This window comes from Moschus berezovskii, chromosome 8 (genome assembly GCF_049115385.1).
Source record: "Moschus berezovskii isolate FMDL1 chromosome 8, NW_MosBer_1.0, whole genome shotgun sequence".
NCBI lineage: Eukaryota > Metazoa > Chordata > Mammalia > Artiodactyla > Moschidae > Moschus > Moschus berezovskii.
The window spans coordinates 30,040,174-30,061,408 of NC_142467.1; the positions used below are offsets into that span (position 1 = coordinate 30,040,174).

General features: G+C 38.9%; 1 protein-coding gene across 3 annotated transcripts in view; it reads right to left on the reverse strand.

Moving 5' to 3' along the window:
* MSH3 (mutS homolog 3) overlaps positions 1-21,235 on the reverse strand; it is a 180,805-nt gene that overhangs the window by 26,852 nt on the left and 132,718 nt on the right. For all 3 annotated transcript variants that reach the window (XM_088838507.1, XM_088838505.1, XM_088838506.1), the window contains exon 20: positions 15,969-16,126. In XM_088838507.1, coding sequence (XP_088694633.1) covers positions 15,969-16,126 — 158 coding nt within the window. The remainder of the gene's footprint in view (positions 1-15,968; positions 16,127-21,235) is intronic.

The following is a 21,235-nucleotide window of genomic DNA, read 5'->3' on the forward strand; positions in this document are numbered from 1 at the left end:
AAATTCCATTTTTAAAAAATGCTTCTTATTCAGAGAAAGATTCAACATTCAACATTCATATGAGGTTACAACATTCATCCCAAAGCCTCTTGTTTATAGCTTTTCATGCTTTATTTATTCTTCTTATAGCACAGCACATGGTAGGTACTCAATAAATATTCATGCAAACCATGAATTTACTCCTAGTGTTGTAAATATCCAATTAATAATGAAAAAATAACCAATTTAAAGATACAGCCTGGAGCCACATGTTATGAATATATGTTAGATTTTATTATTTTTTCCACTGAGCACAAAAAAGATTTGAAGTGATTTGGAATAATAATATAACAGAAGAGTTACAATGAATAGGAAAGTAATATTACAAGCCATACAGCAGATTCTCAAATTTGAACAGCAAATACAGCATGAGCTTTTAAAATGCTAAATTTAGGGTCTCAGGCCAAAGATTCCAATATAATAGGTCTGTGACAGGCCTTATTAGAAAGTAGCATTTTTAACAAGAATCTCTGATTCTGATACAGCTGTTCTCAGAATCATGCTATAGAAGTACTCATGGGAGAAATAGTCCCATGTAAGAAGGGAAGGGGAGAAACAAACCCCCAATTTGTTTCCACATTTCTGCCTTGAATTTAGCTCTTGCTTTCCTGGCAATCAACACAAAAAATAATTGAAGAGGAAGCAGCCATTGGCGGAAAACAAGAGGCCTGGCAGTTTGTTAGGGAAGGTCAATAAATTGTTTCAAATCTCTTTGTAAACAGGCAGTGTATGCACATGAAGGAAAAAAAATTCCTTAGCATTAATAAAAAGTGATTTATCAGATGGTACTTTATGTAAAACACATTAAGTAACAGGAATGAAAATGTCTTTAAGAGCAATTTTAGAGAATATAAAGAAACATCATCAAATGGGTATTCTTATTCTGATTCATTTTAAAGCATCAGGAAAAATTTTACACACTGTTGATGGGATTTTAAACTGATCCAGCCTCCTTGAAGACCAAGACAGATGCACTTCCCTTATACTCTACCATCCCACTCCTGGATAAAGTCCATAATCAACAAACTCACTTGAGTACTACATGTGTGTAAGACAAGTATCAGCACTTTTGATATTTGCAACCAATTTGAATATAAGAGATTAATAAAGAAAAATGGATGAACTATGGTACATGCATAAAATGGACTACCACAATTAGAGAAAAATGAATGAACTAGAATTATATGAATCCATAACAATAAAGTTCATAAATAAAACACTGAGGGGGGAAAAGCCACTTATAGAAGTTTAAAAACTTGCCAAATAATTCTGTGTATTGTTTCAAAACATACCTATATTGTAAAAATACAGAGAGATTCATGGGGTAAAAACCAGAGTCAAAAAGGGCGGTTACTGTGGATGGAGTGGACAGGAATGGGACCAGGGAGGACTATGGGTTCAGCTGTGCTGGCAATGCTTTATTTCTTTAGGAGGGTGGAAGTTACATAGGGGATTGCAGTATGTCTGAATAATAAATAAATTATTATAAATATATAAATATTTATAAATTTATAAATATATAAAATAAATTATAAAATGTGAGGGCATAATATTAAACCATAACCTAGTAAAAATTTAAAATCCTAGGGATACAACTAAATGTGGTCCACACAGACTCCTTTCCAATGGTAACAAAAACAGAAGGCGAGGACAAGAAATAGATAGGGAACAGGGTCCTTTCTACTAGAGCAGTGCAATGCATCCCAGGTGGAGCTTTCAGAGGCTGAAGAGTACAGGGAACCTCTGCATGGCAAATATACAGCAGCCAATGACAGTGTGATTCTAATCCCTATGAACTGATAGGCAACTCAGTTCCTCCAGAAATTAGGAAATAAAAGCAAGCTGCTGCTGCTGCTGCTGCTAAGTCACTTCAGTCGTGTCCGACTCTGTGTGACCCCATAGACGGAAGCCCACCAGGCTCCCCCGTCCCTGGGATTCTCCAGGCAAGAACACTGGAGTGGGTTGCCATTTCCTTCTCCAATGTGTGAAAGTGGAAAGTGAAAAGTGAAAGTGAAGTCGCTCAGTCGTGTCCGACCCTTAGCGACCCCACGGACTGCAGCCTACCAGGCTCCTCCATCCATGGGATTTCTAGGCAACAGTACTGGAGTGGCTTGCCATTGCCTTCTCCGAAAAGCAAGCTACATAACAATAATGCTTAGTATTAATATAACTGGGTTTTCTTGGTAGCTCAGATGGTAAAGAATCCATCTACAATGCAGGAGACTTGGGTTCGATTCCCGGGTTGGGAAGATGCCCTGGAGAAGGCGATGGCTACCCACTCCAGTATCCTTGCCTGGAGAATTCCATGGACAGAAGGGCCTGGTACATTATAGTCCATGGGGTTGCAAATAATCGGACACAACTGAACAACCAACATTTTAAAAAGAGAAGATTTATGTATACTTGTAAATTTGCAGAAAGTTGTATCAGTTCAGTTCAGTCGCTTACTGTGTCCGACTCTTTGCTACCCCATGATTCACAGCACGCCAGGCCTCCCTGTCCATCACCAACTCCCGGAGTTCACTCAAACTCATGTCCATCGAGTCGGTGATGCCATCCAGCCATCTCATTCTCTGTCGTCCCCGTCTCCTCCCACCCCCAATCCCTCCCAGCATCAGACTCTTTTCCGGTGAGTCAACTCATCGCATGAGGTGGCCAAAGTATTGGAGTTTCAGATTCAGCATCAGTCCTTCCAATGAACACCCAGGATTGATCTCCTTTAGAATGGACTGGTTGGATCTCCTTGCAGTCCAAGGGGCTCTCAAGAGTCTTCTCCAACACCACAGTTCAAAAGCATCAATTCTTTGGCGATCAGCTTTCTTCACAGTCCAATTCTCACATCCATACATGACCACTGAAAAAACCATAGCCTTGACTAGATGGACCTTTGTTGGCAAAGTAATGTCTCTGTTTTTTAATATGCTATCTAGATTGGTCATAACTTTCCTTCCAAGGAGTAAGTGTCTTTCAATTTCATGGCTGCAATCAGCATCTGCAGTGATTTTGGAGCCCAAAAAAATAAAGTCTGACACTGTTTCCACTGTTTTTCCATCTATTTCCCATGAAGTGATGGGACCAGATGCCATGATCTTTGTTTTCTGAATGTTGAGCTTCAAGCCAACCTTTTCACTCTCCTCTTTCACTTTCATCAAGAGGCCTTTGAGTTCCTCTTCACTTTTTGCCATAAAGGTGGTGTCATCTGCATATCTGAGGTTATTGATATTTCTCCCAGCAATCTTGATTCCAGCTCGTGCTTCTTCCAGCCCAGCGTTCCTCATGATGTACTCTGCATAGAAGTTAAATAAGCAGGGTGACAATATACAACCTTGACGTACTCCTTTTCCTATTTGGAACCAGTCTGTTGTTCCATGTACAGTTTTAACTGTTGCTTCCTGACCTGCATACAGGTTTCTCAAGAGGCAGGTCAGGTGTTCTGGTATTCCCATCTCTTTCAGAATTTTCCACAGTTTATTGTGATCCACACAGTCAAAGGCTTTGGCATAGTCAATGAAGCTGAAATAGATGTTTTTCTGGAACTTTCTTGCTGAAATGTGAAGTCAAGTGGGCCTTAGAGAGCATCACTACGAACAAAGCTAGTGGAGGTGATGGAATTCCAATTGAGCTATTTCAAATCCTGAAAGATGATGCTGTGAAAGTGCTGCACTCAATATGCCAGCAAATTTGGAAAACTCAGCAGTGGCCACAGGACTGGAAAAGGTCAGTCTTCATTCCAATCCCAAAGAAAGGGAATGCCAAAGAATGCTCAAACTACCGCACAATTGCACTCATCTCACACGCTAGTAAAGTCATGCTCAAAATTCTCCAAGCCAGGCTTCAGCAATATGTGAACCGTGAACTTCCAGATGTTCAACCAGGTTTTAGAAAAGGCAGAGGCACCAAAGATCAAATTGCCAACATCCGCTGGATCATGGAGAAAGCAAGAGAGTTCCAGAAAGTTGTATAAAGAACCATAAATAAATGCTAGCATGAGGAGAAGGTAAACGTTTCACTTTATACCCCAGTATATACCCCAGTACATCACAGCTTTCATAAGAAGTTTCTATTACTTTATAATTAATCAATAGAACTCTCCAGAAAGGGCTTGGGGAAATGTGTCTCAATCTTGGCCACCTTCAAAACCATCTGGACACATGAAAAATTCAACTTCCATACCCCACCCCAAATTAGAACCCCTGAGGTTAGGGTCCAATACCAACATATTTTTAGAGTTCCATTAAAAAGAATCCAATGTACACAAAGGGTTAAAAACTCAGAGATGTTAAAAATGCAAATTTCAATGTTTCTGTTATGAAAATAAAAAACACCAGGTATACTGATCTCACAGAAAGCCATCAATTCCTAGTAGGAAGAACTTGGGCTACTTAGAGGTTTGGTTAAAACTTTGGAAATGTAAGATCTGATATGTTGTTGGGAAGCTTTAAAGCTTCAAACTCCAAATTCCACGCAACTGAGTTAGGAAGAGAAGTTTACCCTAGGAAAAAAGTATTCCCAGGCAACAACCAAATGCACATTTCAGTAGACTCCTAGGAAACATCTCATTTTGACTGATACTACCCTTACTTGGGGAGTTGGGGAGGTAATTACATGTTTATTTCAGAATTTAAAATATATTCATAAACCAAAGAAAAAAAGTCACCATAATGCCATATCCTTCACAATGATTTTGGAATAGAGCCTTCTATCTAGATGATTTGCACTGCATATATTTACATATATAATTTCTCATACAAAAGTGGAATCATACCGAATGCCAGGCTCTGTAACCAGCTCTTTTTCATGTATTTTAACAAAAATATTCTTTTATGTAATACTACCTCTGGATGAGTCTACCAAGACCAGGTAACTATAAAATGTATCTTCAAGTAGCTGAATAAACTAATGTGTTTAAAGGAGTTAACTCAAAATGCTTACTACTATATTAGGCTTCCCAGGTGGTGCTAGTGGTAAAGAACCTGCCCGCCAATGCAGGAAACACAAGAGACATGGGTCAGGATGATCCCCAGGAGGAGAGCATGGCAATCCACTCCGGTATTCTTGCCTAGAGAATCCCATGAACAGAGAGCCTGGGTGGGCTACAGTCCATAGTATCACAAAGAATCAGACACAACTGAAGCAACTTTGCTGTTGTATACTGAAACAACAAATTTAGTGTTGGCAAGGTTACAGCTCAGGTGTTCTCTTATGCAGTGACTGGTCACTACTCTAGTTCCTTAAGGCTGCTACTAGTTCCTGAGATCCAGGCACACTTTCACGCCACCAGTGAGGAAGAAGCAGCTCACATCTCATGTGAACACCCACCATGTCAGCTACTTCCTGAACAACAAGAGGAATGGCTCTACCACCGCTCCATTCTGTGGGGCTAGAGCCTCTGGGTCAAGGATTCTTACCTGTTTTACATCCTGAGAGTTCCAAAAGAGTAAGTGCCACGGGGGTTATAGTTGGTTAACGTCTTTCAAGCATAACAACTAAGACCAGAAATTCATGGTGGTTTCACATCCTTTAAAATATATTCTTAAAGCCTGTAAAGCTGGTATTATCAAACCTTTGTTCTACAGGTGTCAGACCTGAAGCTAAGTTTAGAAAAGGAATGCTACATTAACATACGTATGAAGAGAGACTTTAAAATCCAAAATACTAATGACACAGACTCTAGAAGAAGGAACAACACTCAAATTTACTGAGCACCTATTATACGCCTAAAGTTAATATATCACAATTCTCCCTCAAAAAAATAAGGAACTTCGAACATCCCTTCATAATTTATATGCTATTGTTGTCTTCTATTTTAGCTACATCTTTGTTAATCCCAAAAGACAAAATCAGATTGTTTTACATACAAATTTCCCACTTTCTTTGACCTTCATTCCTTCTAATATCTCAAGACCTTACAGCTGAAAACACTTTCTTCTCTGAACTTAGAATTCTATTACTGAAGGTCTGGTGGCAAATTTACTGAGCTTTGATTGGATGCTCGTGTATTTATCTCATCTTTGTTCTTAATAAGAACAAAGAACCCATATTTGCTGGGTATAGACATTCAGGTTGGCAGTTTTTCCCAGCATACTGAAATGTAATCACCACTATCCTCTAATTTACATTATTATTGATGAAAAGTAGAAAAGGTATAATAAAACACAAAGAATCACTGAAAATAAATACAAATTTCCGTTCTGTTCCGTCACTCAGTCGTGTCCGACTCTGCCACCCCGTGGACTGTAGCCTACCATGCTTCTCCGTCCATGGGATTCTCCAGGCAAGAATACTGGAGTGGGTTACCGTTTCCTTCTCCAGGGGAATCTTCCCGACCCAAGAATCAAACCTGGGTCTTCCGCATTGGAGGCAGACGCTTTAACCTCTGAGCCACCAGGGAAGCCCCAAATACAAATTTACTAACTATAATATAGAAGTACTAAATGTATTTCTTGTACATAAGATAAAGAGGATATATCAAATACCTAAGCAAAAGAAACTGGTGAGCTATATTTAATATCAACAAAATAGGCTTTAAGGCAAAAAAATTACTAGACATAGGTTACTTTATATTCAGATCAATTCACCTGAAAAATAAAAAAATTCTGAAATCGAATTTTTTAACTTATATACATCCAAAATTGATAACTTCAAAGAGAAAAGAGAAAACTTATCATCATAGAGTTGATTTTAATGTACATTATTGGCTCAGAGGTTAAAATATCTGCTTGCAATACAGGAAACCTGGGTTTGATCCCTGGTTTGGGAAGATCCCCTGGAGAAGGAAATGGCAGCCCACTCCAGTGTTCTTGCCTGGAGAATCCCATGGACAGAGGAGCCTGGTGGGCTACAGTCCACGGGGTCGCAAAGAGTCGGACACGACTGAGCAACTTTACTTACTTACTTATTATACGCCAGGTACTTTATATACTTAATTTTTATTTCTCACAATAATATATGATTTAAGCAGTATTGTAGGAGAGAGGAAGAATAAAAGAAAAGAAGGCCCTGGTAAGGGCCACAAAAGAAACTAAAGAGCCTCTTGATGAAAGTGAAAGAGGAGAGTGAAAAAGTTGGCTTAAGGTTCAACATTCAGGAAACTAAGATCATGGCATCAAGTCCCATCACTTCATGGCAAATAGATGGGGTAACAGTGGAAACAGTGTCAGACTTTATTTCTCTGGGCTCCAAAATCACTGCAGATGGTGACTGCAGCCATGAAATTAAAAGACGCGTACTCCTTGGAAGGAAAGTTATGACCAACCTAGATAGCATATTAAAAAGCAGAGACATTACTTTGCCAACCAAGGTCCATCTAGTCAAGGCTATGGTTTTTTCAGTGGTCATGTATGGATGTGAGAGTTGGACTGTAAAGAAAGCTGATCGCCAAAGAATTGATGCTTTTGAACTGTGGTGTTGGAGAAGACTCTTGAGAGCCCCTTGGACTGCAAGGAGATCCAACCAGTCCATCCTAAAGGAGATCAGTCCTGGGTGTTCATTGAAAGGACTGATGTTGAAGCTGAAACTCCAATACTTTGGCCACCTGATGTGAAGAGCTGACTCACCGGAAAAGACCCTGATGCTGGGAAAGATTGAGGGCAGGAGGAGAAGGGGATGACAGAGGATGAGATGGTTGGATGGCGTCATCGACTCAATCGACATGGGTTTGGGTGGACCCCGGGAGTTGGTGATGGACAGGGAGGCCTGGTGTGCTGCGGTTCATGGGGTTGCCAAGAGTGGGAGATGACTGAGCAACTGAACTGAACTGAATTATTGATAAACTGGATGCTATAAGGCATGAGACTCTTGGAACAAGTCCAGAGGGAACAGTTCATAATCTTGAAAACAAGATATGATCCTGGGGTCGGAAAACCGACCCCAGACTGTTTCTCAACTGCTGTCTCAGAGTCACATGTTTTATGTATCTGGTGGAAAATCTATAGATAAGAATATTAGACTTAGTTACTGATTTGTTATTGATTAGTTCAGTTCAGTCGCTCAGTCGTGTCTGACTGTGACCCCATGAATCACAGCGCGCCAGGCCTCCCTGTCCATCACCAACTCCCGGAGTTCACTCAAACTCATGTCCATCGAGTCGGTGATGCCATCCAGCCATCTCATTCTCTGTTGTCCCCGTCTCCTCCCACCCCCAATCCCTCCCAGCATCAGACTCTTTTCCGGTGAGTCAACTCATCGCATGAGGTGGCCAAAGTATTGGAGTTTCAGCTTTAGCATCAGTCCTTCCAATGAACACCCAGGATTGATCTCCTTTAGAATGGACTGGTTGGATCTCCTTGCAGTCCAAGGGACTCTTCAAGAGTCTTCTCCAGCACCACAGTTCAAAAGCATCAAATCTTTGGCGATCAGCTTTCTTCACAGTCCAACTCTCACATCCATACATGACCATGGGAAAAACCATAGCCTTGACTAGATGGACCTTGGTTGGCAAAGGAATGTCTCTGCTTTCTAATATGCTATCTAGATTGGTCATAACTTTCCTTCCAAGGAGTAAGCGTCTTTTAATTTCCTGGCTGCAATCAGCATCCACAGTGATTTTGGAGCCCAGAGAAATAAAGTCTGACACTGTTTCCACTGTTTTTCCATCTATTTCCCATGAAGTGATGGGACCAGATGCCATGATCTTCGTTTTCTGAATGCTGAGCTTCAAGCCAACCTTTTCACTCTCCTCTTTCACTTTCATCAAGAGGCCTTTGAGTTCCTCTTCACTTTTTGCCATAAGGGTGGTGTCATCTGCATATCTGAGGTTATTGATATTTCTCCCAGCAATCTTGATTCCAGCTTGTGCTTCTTCCAGCCCAGCGTTCCTCATGATGTACTCTGCATAGAAGTTAAATAAGCAGGGTGACAATATACAACCTTGACGTACTCCTTTTCCTATTTGGAACCAGTCTGTTGTTCCATGTCCAGTTCTAACTGTTACCTCCTGACCTGCATACAGGTTTATCAAGAGGCAGGTGAGGTGGTCTGGGATTCCCATCTCTTTCAGAATGTTCCACAGTTTATTGTGATCCACACAGTCAAAGGCTTTGGCATAGTCAATGAAGCAGAAATAGATGTTTTTCTGGAACTCTCTTGCTTTCTCCATGATCCAGCGGATGTTGGCAATTTGATCTCTGGTGCCTCTGCGTTTTCTAAAACCAACTTGAACATCTGGAAGTTCACGGTTCACATATTGCTGAAGCCTGGCTTGGAGAATTTTGAGCATGACTTTACTAGAGTGTGAGATGAGTGCAATTGTGCGGTAGTTTGAGCATTCTTTGGCATTGCCTTTCTTTGGGATTGGAATGAAGACTGACCTTTTCCAGTCCTGTGGCCACTGCTGAGTTTTCCAAATTTGCTGGCATATTGAGTGCAGCACTTTCACAGCATCATCTTTCAGGATTTGAAATAGCTCAATTGGAATTCCATCACCTCCACTAGCTTTGTTCGTAGTGATGCTCTCTAAGGCCCACTTGACTTCGCATTCCAAGATATCTGGTTCCAGGTGAGTAATCACGCCATCGTGATTATCTTCGTCGTGAAGATCTTTTCTGTACAGTTCTTCTGTGTATTCTTGCCACCGCTTCTTAATATCTTCTGCTTCTGTTAGGTCCATACCATTTCTGTCCTTTATCGTATCGAGCCCATTTTATGGTTAATGATCCTTTTGTTCTTTGGCCCTGAATGCCACATTAGTTATAGTTTATAACTCCCCGCTTATTCTTTCATTCACAGCTGAAAGTATAATAAAGCTGGCTTGGATTCAGTTTCAGCACCTTCACCTTGGAGCGGTGTTGGTCCCCTGAGCCTCGCTTTTCTCTGAATTTTGTGTCTCGTTTCTCATTCTCTCGCTGTATCGCGCTTTCGGAAACCCTGCTTGTCAAGCTGGTCTCAACACAGTATAATCTCCATTTTTATAGGTAATAAAATTGAAACACTGGAAAGTCAAGTAATTTAGTAAAGGTCACATAGTTGTTAAGTGGAAAAGTGGGATTTGTACTCAATTATAACATACCTTTTTTTTCTTTCTTTAAATAAAAGGACACCATATTTCTTTCAAGGCCCTAGGTGAAGTAACTAGTGCATGGTCAGGAAATTGGTTAATTTGTATGGAAACCTGCATTTTCTGGCTCTAAAGCTTCCATCCTTTCCTGACACTAACCTATCTACTTACATCTCCAGTCCAGTTCAGTTCAGTCACTCAGTTGTGTCTGACTCTTTGCGACCCCATGGACCACAGCATGCCAGGCCTCCCTGTCCATCACCAGCTCCCAGAGTTTACCCAAACTCATGTCCATTGAGTTGGTGATGCCATCCAACCATCTCATCTTCTGTCGTCCCCTTCTCCTCCTGCCTTCAATCCTTCCCAGCATCAGGGTCTTTTCCAATGAGTCAGCTCTTCGTATCAGGTGGCCAAAGTACTGGAGCTTCAGCTTCAGCATCAGTCTTTCCAATGAAAATTCAGGACTGATCTCCTTTAGGATGGACTGGTTGGATCTCCTTGCAGTCCAAGGGACTCTCAAGAGTCTTCTCCAACACCACAGTTCAAAAGCATCAATTCTCGGTGCTCAGCTTTCTTTATAGTCCAACTCTCACATCCATACATGACTACTGGAAAGACCATAGCTTTGACTAGATGGACCTTTGTTGGCAAAGTAATGTCTCTGCATTTTAATATGCTGCCTAGGTTGATAATGTCAAGCGATAAAAGAATTCTAATGACCCATCCAGAACTGACCAAAGTCTTGGGTTTTATTTTATTTACGTCAAGTTAATCCAGCACCGTTTCATGGGTGCTGTCAAAAGACACAAAAATCCTGAATCAGAGACAAAGGACTTATTACCCATGTTGGTTTGCATCAGCTGTTAAGTCCCATAGGGAGAAGGCAAAGGGCTCACCATGGATGCTGATACTGTGCATGCAGTGGGTTGTTAATCAAGCAGAAATACTGAGCTTGAGGACTGACTACTTGTACAACAAACAGAAGCCAGCTTCCTCATTGAGGGGAGATGTCATCTCTTCTCTCAATATTGCTTACTGCAAGTCCACCCCTGACAAAAGCCTGCTGCTGCTGCTGCTGCTAAGTCACTTCAGTCGTGTCCGACTCTGTGTGACCCCATAGACGGAAGCCCACCAGGCTCCCCCGTCCCTGGGATTCTCCAGGCAAGAACACTGGAGTGGGTTGCCATTTCCTTCTCCAATGTGTGAAAGTGGAAAGTGAAAAGTGAAAGTGAAGTCGCTCAGTCGTGTCCGACCCCTAGCGACCCCACGGACTGCAGCCTACCAGGCTCCTCCATCCATGGGATTCTCCAGGCAATAGTACTGGAGTGGCTTGCCATTGCCTTCTCCGGACAAAAGCCTAGGTAGGGAGAAATCAGGTTTTCTTGGTATACTTAGCAGGTACATGCAGAGACACTCAGGGCCCGTGGCAGACTGCTTCTATCAATATAAACATGACCTTGAGGTCCATGAAACAACAGCTACTTAAAAGGTAAAGCATAACAGAGTGTTCCATATTTATGTGTTTAAATCTTTATAATCTATTTATTTCTTTACTTCTTTAACTGATTCACAGTTAAAAGTTTGCTAATTAACTAGTGTTTTAAAGCTGTGCTCAATCGTGCAGTATAAAAGACCAGTATCTCTCTCTGTTTCAGACAGATCTAGAGATCCAAATAGATTTAGATTTGATTTGTTTGCCCTGATTTCATAGCTTGTGTTACAAACTTTTACCTGATGTTGGGTTGTCTCTCTTTTCATGACATTAGCAGCCATTTCTAATTATTGCCTAGATGTATTATGACATTAGGGATTAAAGAAAAGAAGGGGGGTGATATTCTAATTCCACTATTCCCTCTTTGCTAGCTGGAACACTGCTATAAAGGGAAAAGATGATCTTCTCATCATCTTTTTGGAAAGACAAGGTAGCTGCTTGATTCTCCCCTTTATCTTTAAATTCTCATTCTCCAAAGTGACTAATGACTTCCTGTTTTAAATATCATGAATTCATTCTAATATCCTCCAAGGTGACCAATGCATCTTTTTTTAGAATCATAAATTCATGGACATAAACATACCCCACTGGACATCCCTCTTAAACATGTTCAAGTCTACCACGCAAAAACCAAACAAGTCCCTTACTGGATTTCTCACCTCCTCTTCCTGGCCAATCTGCTCCACTGTCATCTACTAACTCTATTTCCTAACCTCTCACTTGCTGCTGAACCCTCTACACCTGGAGGGTTAAAGTTATAACCTCCCACCACCCAAACATAATGGTTCTTGCAAAGGTCACTGGTCACATCCATTTTGCTAAAACCAAGGTGGACTTTTGAGGCTTCATCTCATCCAGCTACTGTGGACCACTTCTTCCCTGAAGCACTTTTCCCCATGCTCCCATGATACTGTGATGTCCTGGGTTTTCCCCTACCTCTCTGGCTACTCCTACTCTGTTGGTTTTTCAAGCTTCTTCTTCTTACTCAGCCATGACATGTTGGCAGTTCTAAGGCTCAATCTTGGAACACTGTCTCCTTCACTATAGTCTCTGCCAATAGGATCCCATTCACACCCAGGATTTTACTCCCTACTTACACAATGATGTCTCACAACAAATCTATATTGTTACCTTTCCTCTCTCCCTCCAAACTCAAATTTTATATTCAACTGACTACATGACAAATTTCTTAAGGTCTGAGAGTGTTTCCACCTACTGCATACAAACATAAAGTCAATACTCAGTCATCAAAAAGAATGAAATAAGGTCATTTGTGGCACCATGGATGGACCGAGAGATTATTATATGAAGTGAGGTAAGCCAGGCAGAGGAAGACAACTACCAAGATATCACTCATATGCAGAATCTAATTTTTTAAAAATGATACGTATGAACATATTTACAAAATAGAAACAGATTCACAGATTTCAAAAACAAACTTAGGATTACCAAACAGGAAACATGGGGAGAGGGATAAATCAGGAGCCTGGGATTAACATACACACACTACTATATATAAAATAAATAACCAACAAGGACCTACTATATAGTACAAGGAACTCTACTCAATATTCAATAGTAACTTATACAGCAAAAAAGAATGGATATGTGTATAAATGAAGCACTTTGCTGTACACCTGAAACTAACAACACTGTCAATCAACTATACTCCAATAAAATTAAAAACAAAACTAAAATCAGGATCCATGAAAAAAAAAAAAATCATCCTCTTCCAGTAAATGTCACCATTCTCCAACCAGATGCACAAACTACTCTCATCTCTGAAAACTCCACTTATTTATCTCAGCCTCATACCTATCGATCATCAAGTCCTATTGATTTATCTTCTGACTGCCTTTCAATTATGACTCCTTTCCACTTTAACACTACAAACCCAGTTCAAACTACTGATACCTCTCACCAAGGCCACTGCCAGGGCCTACTGATAACACTGGTCTGATCAACTGTGTCCTTTTTCCAAATATCTTCTGCATTGCAGCCAGTGTAGAGGTGATCGTGCCAAGCCTTTCAGTGGTTTCCCATAGCTTTTACACAAACTCCTAACGTGGCCTGCACTCTGTGTAACTTGCCTGTTGTCTTCATCTTCATACCTTCATTGAAAATCGTGCTCCCCTAGAGAGCAACCATTCAGTCTGTTGTCTATGTGTTGTTTTTTCTTTTTAATGTGAAAGAACTTTGCACATGCTGCTTCCTTGGTCTGAAATGCTCTTTCTTCAATTTAACTCCTCCTTCACACACATCACTTGCTACAGGGAGCCTTCCCCTGACCTTCCTCACCAGATGAGATCCCAATACCACAGGCAGTCATAGCCTCTTGTACACAACCTTTGTAGACTTGTCATATCTGCAATTTTACATTTTTTTATATGATTTTTTGGTTTATGCTAATCTTCTCCATCAGGTAAATTTCATGGGAACAGAAATTATGGTTGCTTTGTATTCCGAGTGCTTGTCATGTTAGATGTCAAGTTAGTATACGCTGGATGAATGAACAAATGAAAATGAACGGATTAATATCCAAGTTTGTTGAAATTAATACGCGTTGTCCTTTTCCAGAAGGCTTATGTTTGCTCTCATTGAATGTACTTTATATAAATATTTTATGTACACAGAACAGTGTATATTCATCGATAAGAATGTTATTATATTAATATTATAAATATGTTATTATCATAAAGGTTAGCTGTTGTTATCACTGAATTCATTCCTTGTGGCAGAAACTATTTTCTGGTTACTTCTGAATCTATTGCTGAACATCCTGTCCCTTACCTAAGTCCATTATAAAACTAGACAAAATCAAATTCATAATTCATTTCCCTTATAATTATTGCCATGAGACACAGTTCTGGTTAGTGAAATATAAGTGAAAGCTTTCTGGGAAGCTTCCGAAAAGGTAGGGACTTCCTGAAAAACAGAAGAAGTCTCTGCATTCTTTTTCCCTTTTTCCTCATGCGAATATCAATGTGATGTCTAGATTCACAGTAACTATCTTGCAACTATCAGGAGAAGACAACAAAACTGCAGAGCCGCTAAAACATCAGAAGTGGCCACCTACTTCAGGCCTTTTTATTCAATGAGAAAAGTAAAACCTATTTTCGTTTCTATTACCTGTGTATAAAAGTACTCCTGATATTCTGCTAACTAGATTTTCTTCCAGACAAATTACTTTACATGGACCAAGATATTTTTTCTATTTTTATTTTCCTTTATATCTTTTTTCTCCTAATAAAATTTCTGTCACTCTCCCAAATAATATAACCAAAATAAAATATTGAATATATTTTTCTTAGGAAACAGAAAATTGATTATAATTTTAAAAACTAAAGAAAGATTTTTCAAATTTCTTGAAAGTGAAAGATAGTCATGTCCGACTCTTTGTGACCCCATGAACTATGCAGTCCATGGAATTTTCTAGGCCAGAATACTGGAGTGGGTAGCCTATCCCTTCTCCAGGGGGGAATTCCTGACCCAGGAATTGAACCGAGGTCTCCCGCATTGCACACGGATTCTTTACCAACTGAGCTAGCAGGGAGGCCTAGTTAATTTACAAATATATGGAAATCAAAATAACATCTGTTTGGTGATATGGCATAAAACAGAATTTAAGTTGCTTTGCTTTTGCTCATTTTTAGATATAAAACCAAATTTTAAAGTATTCTAATGTCTATTCAAATACATGAACATTAGCATGTGATATATTCTGATGTGTTCAAGGGTCAAATATTAAATAAGCAGGAAAATAAATCAGATACTCTATAGACATACTTTGACTATGTGCTATAGACTATATTTACTTTTTTCTAAAAATTAAGTGTATGAAGTATAAATAATACTTTAAGAACTCATAAACCTGAATAAGTAGATTAAACTATGAATCTTAACCCATGGGACCAGGATATTTCACCTATATTCCAAATATGGCATACAATTTAGGTTTATATGTTGAGGGTTAAGTCTTACCCTCATGTTATGTCCTTAGAGCAAAAAGGAATATGAATTAAGTTATCTTGGGCCAGTGCCTTTTCCAGTCTGTTCTCAGTTCCCCATCTATAAAACAAGGAAGGTAGACCACCTATAAAACATGGATAGCAGACTTCTCTACAGAGCCTACAAACCAAGTCTCCAAGCTCTCTGCCTATGATTAAGGCAGAGCAGATATGCTTTTATCTAATTAAATTTTGATCTACACATGATTTCCTTTAAAGAAAGAGCTCAGTAACTAAAAATAACTTGGAAACTATTGGACAAAATGATCTCCTAGGTCTCTTCTGATATTAGTTTCATGATGAAGTGATTTCTTTAAACTCCTAAATTCTAAATAGCAAAATCCTATACAGCAAATACATATGTAAGAAAATTCATGTGACAATGTGGTCTTGATTTACTGTCAGAAATATATTCAAATAGAATTCATGTTTTTACCTTGTGAAAATGCCATCCACAATTCCAATTGTTGCTTCCTCTGCAGGTACATAGGAGCCAATCTGAGCCATGACAGTAATCAATGCAACCTGTTTTATGTATGAGCTTTTTCCACCCATGTTTGGTCCAGTAATTATCATTACTCTCTCCGAGTCCCCCTAGAAAATTAAAAAGCAATTTCACTTATTGTACCAGAGGGGTTTCTATATAATATCTATAATTTATTCCATAAATGGGAATGTATTAGGCAAAGATTATGCTGTGGTATTTAAATGTCACCCATTAAGCATCACAAAGGGAAAGTTCTCTGTCTTCAATTTGAACTGTGATATTACAGAACGGTGAATTCTTAGCAGCGCACAAGGTTGTTTTGGAATATAAAAAAGGAAATAACAAGAATCAACCTAGATGAGATAACCCCTATGGTTTTCTCTTTAAATAATCATTAATCTGCTTATGAGTGTCTTTTATATTCCGTTCCGTTCCATTCCGTCGCTCAGTCGTGTCCGACTCTATGCGACCCCGTGGACTGTAGCCTACCAGGCTTCTCCGTCCATGGGATTCTCCAGGTAAGAATACTGGAGTGGGTTACCGTTTCCTTCTCCAGTCTTTTATATTAGTTACATTTAAAATCTATCAATTTCCATATGTCCATCTTAAAAATTACAGGTATTATATATCTAACTGCAGAAGGCCTAATCTGAATTGGTAGCACATGATATTTTCAGTTATAGATTTTAATATGGATAGTAAAGAGATTGATAATACCAAATTCTAGGTACCAATTTTATCAGCATTTAATTACTCACTGGCATTTCACCAGAGTAAGTGAAAAAGGCAAAAAAGCTGCAATACTTGCTGTGATTTAATTTCTAGAACTTACCTGTATTAAACAATTCTAGTACTTGCCAAGTATATCCTAAGAGAAACCATCCAACTGCAGTCCTCTACAGAGGAGTCAGCCTTAGGCATCCACGTGCTTTACTATGTGAACACAACGCCCTTGGCAATACCTGCCTGGTCAAGAGTATCCAATCCATAACTAACCAACAGCCTAAGAGATGACATAAACGTCTTCTGAAACTACGCTCATCAAATCATCTCTTGGGAGTTGAAATTGAGAACCATGGAGTGCGTGTGTGCATGCTCAGTCACTTCAGTCGTGTCTGACTCTTTGAGCCCCCATGGATTATATATAGCCCACAAGGCTCCTCTGTTCATAGGGTTTTCCAGGCAAGAATACTGGAGTGCGTTGCCATGCCCTCCTCCGGGGATCTTCCTGACGCATGGATGGAACCCGTGTCTCCTGTGGCTCCTGCACTGCAGGCAAATTCTTTACCACTGAGCCACTAAAGAAGCCCCAAGAACCATGGAGAGGATCAATCTATTGATAACCAGAGGAGAGGTTGATAAGAAAGGCAGAATGAAGCTACAAGGCACTGGGGGCCGTAAATGAGAAGTTATGAGGAACCAAAAGGTATGACAGGGGTAAAAAGAATAATTAGCAATGAAAGGAAAGAAAAAAATAGAGAAGAGCCAGGAGGAGTGGAGATGCCTCATGCAAATAATGGGGGTATCAGATTAAAGAATTATAAAGCCTTACAATTGAGGGGATAGAAAGTAAACCTATTCCATCTCTAAGTTGAAAAAGTGAAAGTGTTAGTTTCTCAGTTGTGTCTGACTCTTTGCAACCCCATGGACTGTAGCCCCACCCAGGTTCCTCTGTCCATGGAATTCTCCAAGCAAGAATACTGTAGTGGGTTGCCAACCCTTTCTCCAGGGGCTTTACCCAACCCAGGGATCGAACCCACAGTCTCCTACATTGCAGGCAGATTCTTTACTGTCTGAGCCACCAGGGAAGCCCTGAATGATAAAACTTATGATCAAAATATTTTTACTTTTTCTACAGATGTTAAAAAATAATAAGCCTATTATACACAAACATTTAAATTCAGATTAAATGAGCAGGGTTCTTTTTAAAAATTGATAAAAATAATATAATAAATAGAAAATAATCCAGCATATATTAAAGATTTTAAATCTGTAATTAAAAGTCCTTCAACAAGAAAAACCCAAACCGAGAAAACTTTCCCACAAAGGACAGGGAAGTCTGTCATGCTGCAGTCCATGAGGTCGGAAAGAGTTGGACACTACTGAACGACTGAAAAACAAAATAGAAAAAAATAGTACCAATCTTACAAAAACTAGAGGACAGAACAATAGGGAACTCTTCCCAAATCATTTCTGAAAGCCACCATGATCTTGACACCAACCTGACAAGAGCATTACAAGAAAGAAAACTTACAGGTCAACTTCATCCACAAACACATATACAAGACCCCTCAATAAAATATTAATAAGACAATCCAAAGATATATAAACCATTTAGAATTTTTGAGGAAAATAAGGTTGGTTTGGTATTCAAAAGGCAGTTAACGTAATTCACTACATTAACAAAATAAAGAAATCAAACATCCATTCATTTTTAAAAACGTAGGAAAAGGAAATAAAAGGTATAAGGATTAGAAAGAGAATAATGAAACTGTCTTTATTCCTATGTGTCATTACTATGTTATCAGGTAATGAATTTTATTCTCATTTATCTATGAAAATTATTAGAATCTACAAATGAATTGAGCAAGCACTTTAGGTACAAGTTCAGTATTCAAATGCCAACATTATTTTTACATTTTATCAACAAGTAATTGGAAATTTTTTAAATGATCTAATTTACCACAGTATCAAAAGAAATTAAATATCTAGGAATAAACCTAATACAATGAACAAGACTTCTACAGAGAAAACTACAAAATATTATCGAAAGAAATTGAAAAAGGTAAACAGTAAAAACAAGGTTTCTTTTAAAACAAATTTATAAAAAGCAAAAATAAACAAATGGGACCTAATTAAAATCAAAAGCTTCTGTACAGCAAAGGAAACTATAAGTAAGGTGAAAAGACAGCCTTCAGAATGGGAGAAAATAATAGCAAATGAAGCAACTGATAAAGGATTAATCTCCAAATTATACAAGCAGCTCCTGCAGCTCAATTCCAGAAAAATAAATGACCCAATCAAAAAATGGGCCAAAGAACTAAACAGACATTTCTCCAAAGAAGACATACAGATGGCTAACAAACACATGAAAAAATGCTCAACATCCCTCATAATCAGAGAGATGCAAATCAAAACCACAATGAGATACCATTTCACACCTGTCAGAATGGCTGCTATCCAAAAGTCTACATGCAATAAATGCTGGAGAGGATGTGGAGAGAAAGGAACCCTCTTACACTGTTGGTGGGAATGCAAACTAGTACAGCCACTATGGAGAACAGTATGGAGATTCCTTAAAAAATTGGAAATAGAACTGCCATATGATCCAGCAATTGCACTCCTGGGCATACACACCGAGGAAACCAGAATTGAAAGAGACATGTGTACTCCAATGTTCATTGCAGCACTGTTTATAATAGCCAGGACATGGAAGCAACCTAGATGTCCATCTGCAGACGAATGGATAAGAAAGCTTTGGTACATATACACAATGGAGTATTATTCAGCCATTAAAAAGAATACATTTGAATCAGTTCTAATGAGGTGGATGAAACTGGAGCCTATTATACAGAGTGAAGTAAGCCAGAAAGAAAAACACCAATACAGTATACTAACACATATATATGGAATTTAGAAAGATGCAAATGATAACCCTATATACGAGACAGCAAAAGAGACAGAGATGTATAGAACAGTCTTTGGGACTCTATGGGAGAGGGTGAGGGTGGGATGATTTGGGAGAATGGCATTGAAACACGTATGTTGTCATATGTGAAACGAATCACTAGTTCAGGGTCAATGCATGTTATAGGATGCTTGGGGCTGGCATGCGGGGATGACCCAGAGGGAGGATAAAGGGAGGAGGGAGGTGGGAGGGGGGTTCAGGAGGGGGAACTTATGTAAACCCAGGGCAAATTCATGTCAATGTATGGCAAAACCAACCAATATAATATTGTAAAATAGTTTGCCTCCAATAAAAAATAAATTAATTACCTAAAAAAAAAATAAAAAATAAAAAAATAAAACAAATTTATAAAAGCTTTTGAAGGCTTGATGCTTTTGAACTGTGGTGTTGGAGAAGAAATCTGAGACCCTTGGACTTCAAGATCAAACCAGTCAATTCTAAAGGAAATCAGCCCTGAATATTCACTGGAAGGACTGATGCTAAAGCTGAAGCTCCAACACTCTGCCCACCTGAAGGAAAGAACCAAATCATTGGAAAAGACTCTGATGCTGGGAAAGACTGAAGGTAAAAGAAGAAGAGGACGACAGAGGATAAGATGGGTTAGACAGCATCATCGACTCAATGAACACGAACTTGAGCAAACTCTGGGAGATAGTGGAGGACAGGGGAGCCTGGCATGCTGCAGTCCATGGGGTCACAAAGAGATGGACATGACTCAGCGACTAAACAACAACAACAATGATCAAAAGATGTCATTAAGAGAATAAAAAATTACAGAATATATGATATACGTACTATATATTTCCCAAAGACTTGAATGCAGTGTACATAATGAACTCCCACAAATCAAAAGAAAGACAAACTTCAAGAAAAATGGTAGAGAAAAAAAAAATTTTAATGACAACAGATAAAACCACAAATGACCAATAAGATGACAGTCTACTTTAAATCATTAAGAAAACACAAACCAAATCAGGGAGACATTACTTCACTAAATGGCTACAGTTAAAACCAAAAACTGTCAGTATTAAGCTTTGGCAAAGATGTAGGACAACTAGAATTTTTATATACTGTTATTAGGGGAGTAAATTGTATACTATTTTGGAAAACTGCTTGGTAGAGTCTACTAAAGCTGAAAGTAGACATATCTGAACAATTCTGCTCTGAAGTACACGTCCAACAGAAATGTACATGATGTACATTAAAAAAAAATGTAAAAGAATGTTCACAGCAATACTTTCATAATAGTACTAAATTGGAAGTAACTCAAATGTTCATCAATAGAACAGAAAAGTTATATATTTATACAATGAAATTCTCTATAACAATATAAAAAGCAATATGCAAAAAAAAAAGGATGAGTCATATAAAACCAATGTTGAATTAAAGAAGCCAGACACAAAGAATACATATTGTATGTTTCTATTACATAAAGCTCAAAAACGAGAACAAAAATAACCAAATTATTATTCTTTGGTAAAAGAAATTAGGAGAGAGGTTACCCTTTAAAGGGGAAGGAGTTATTGGG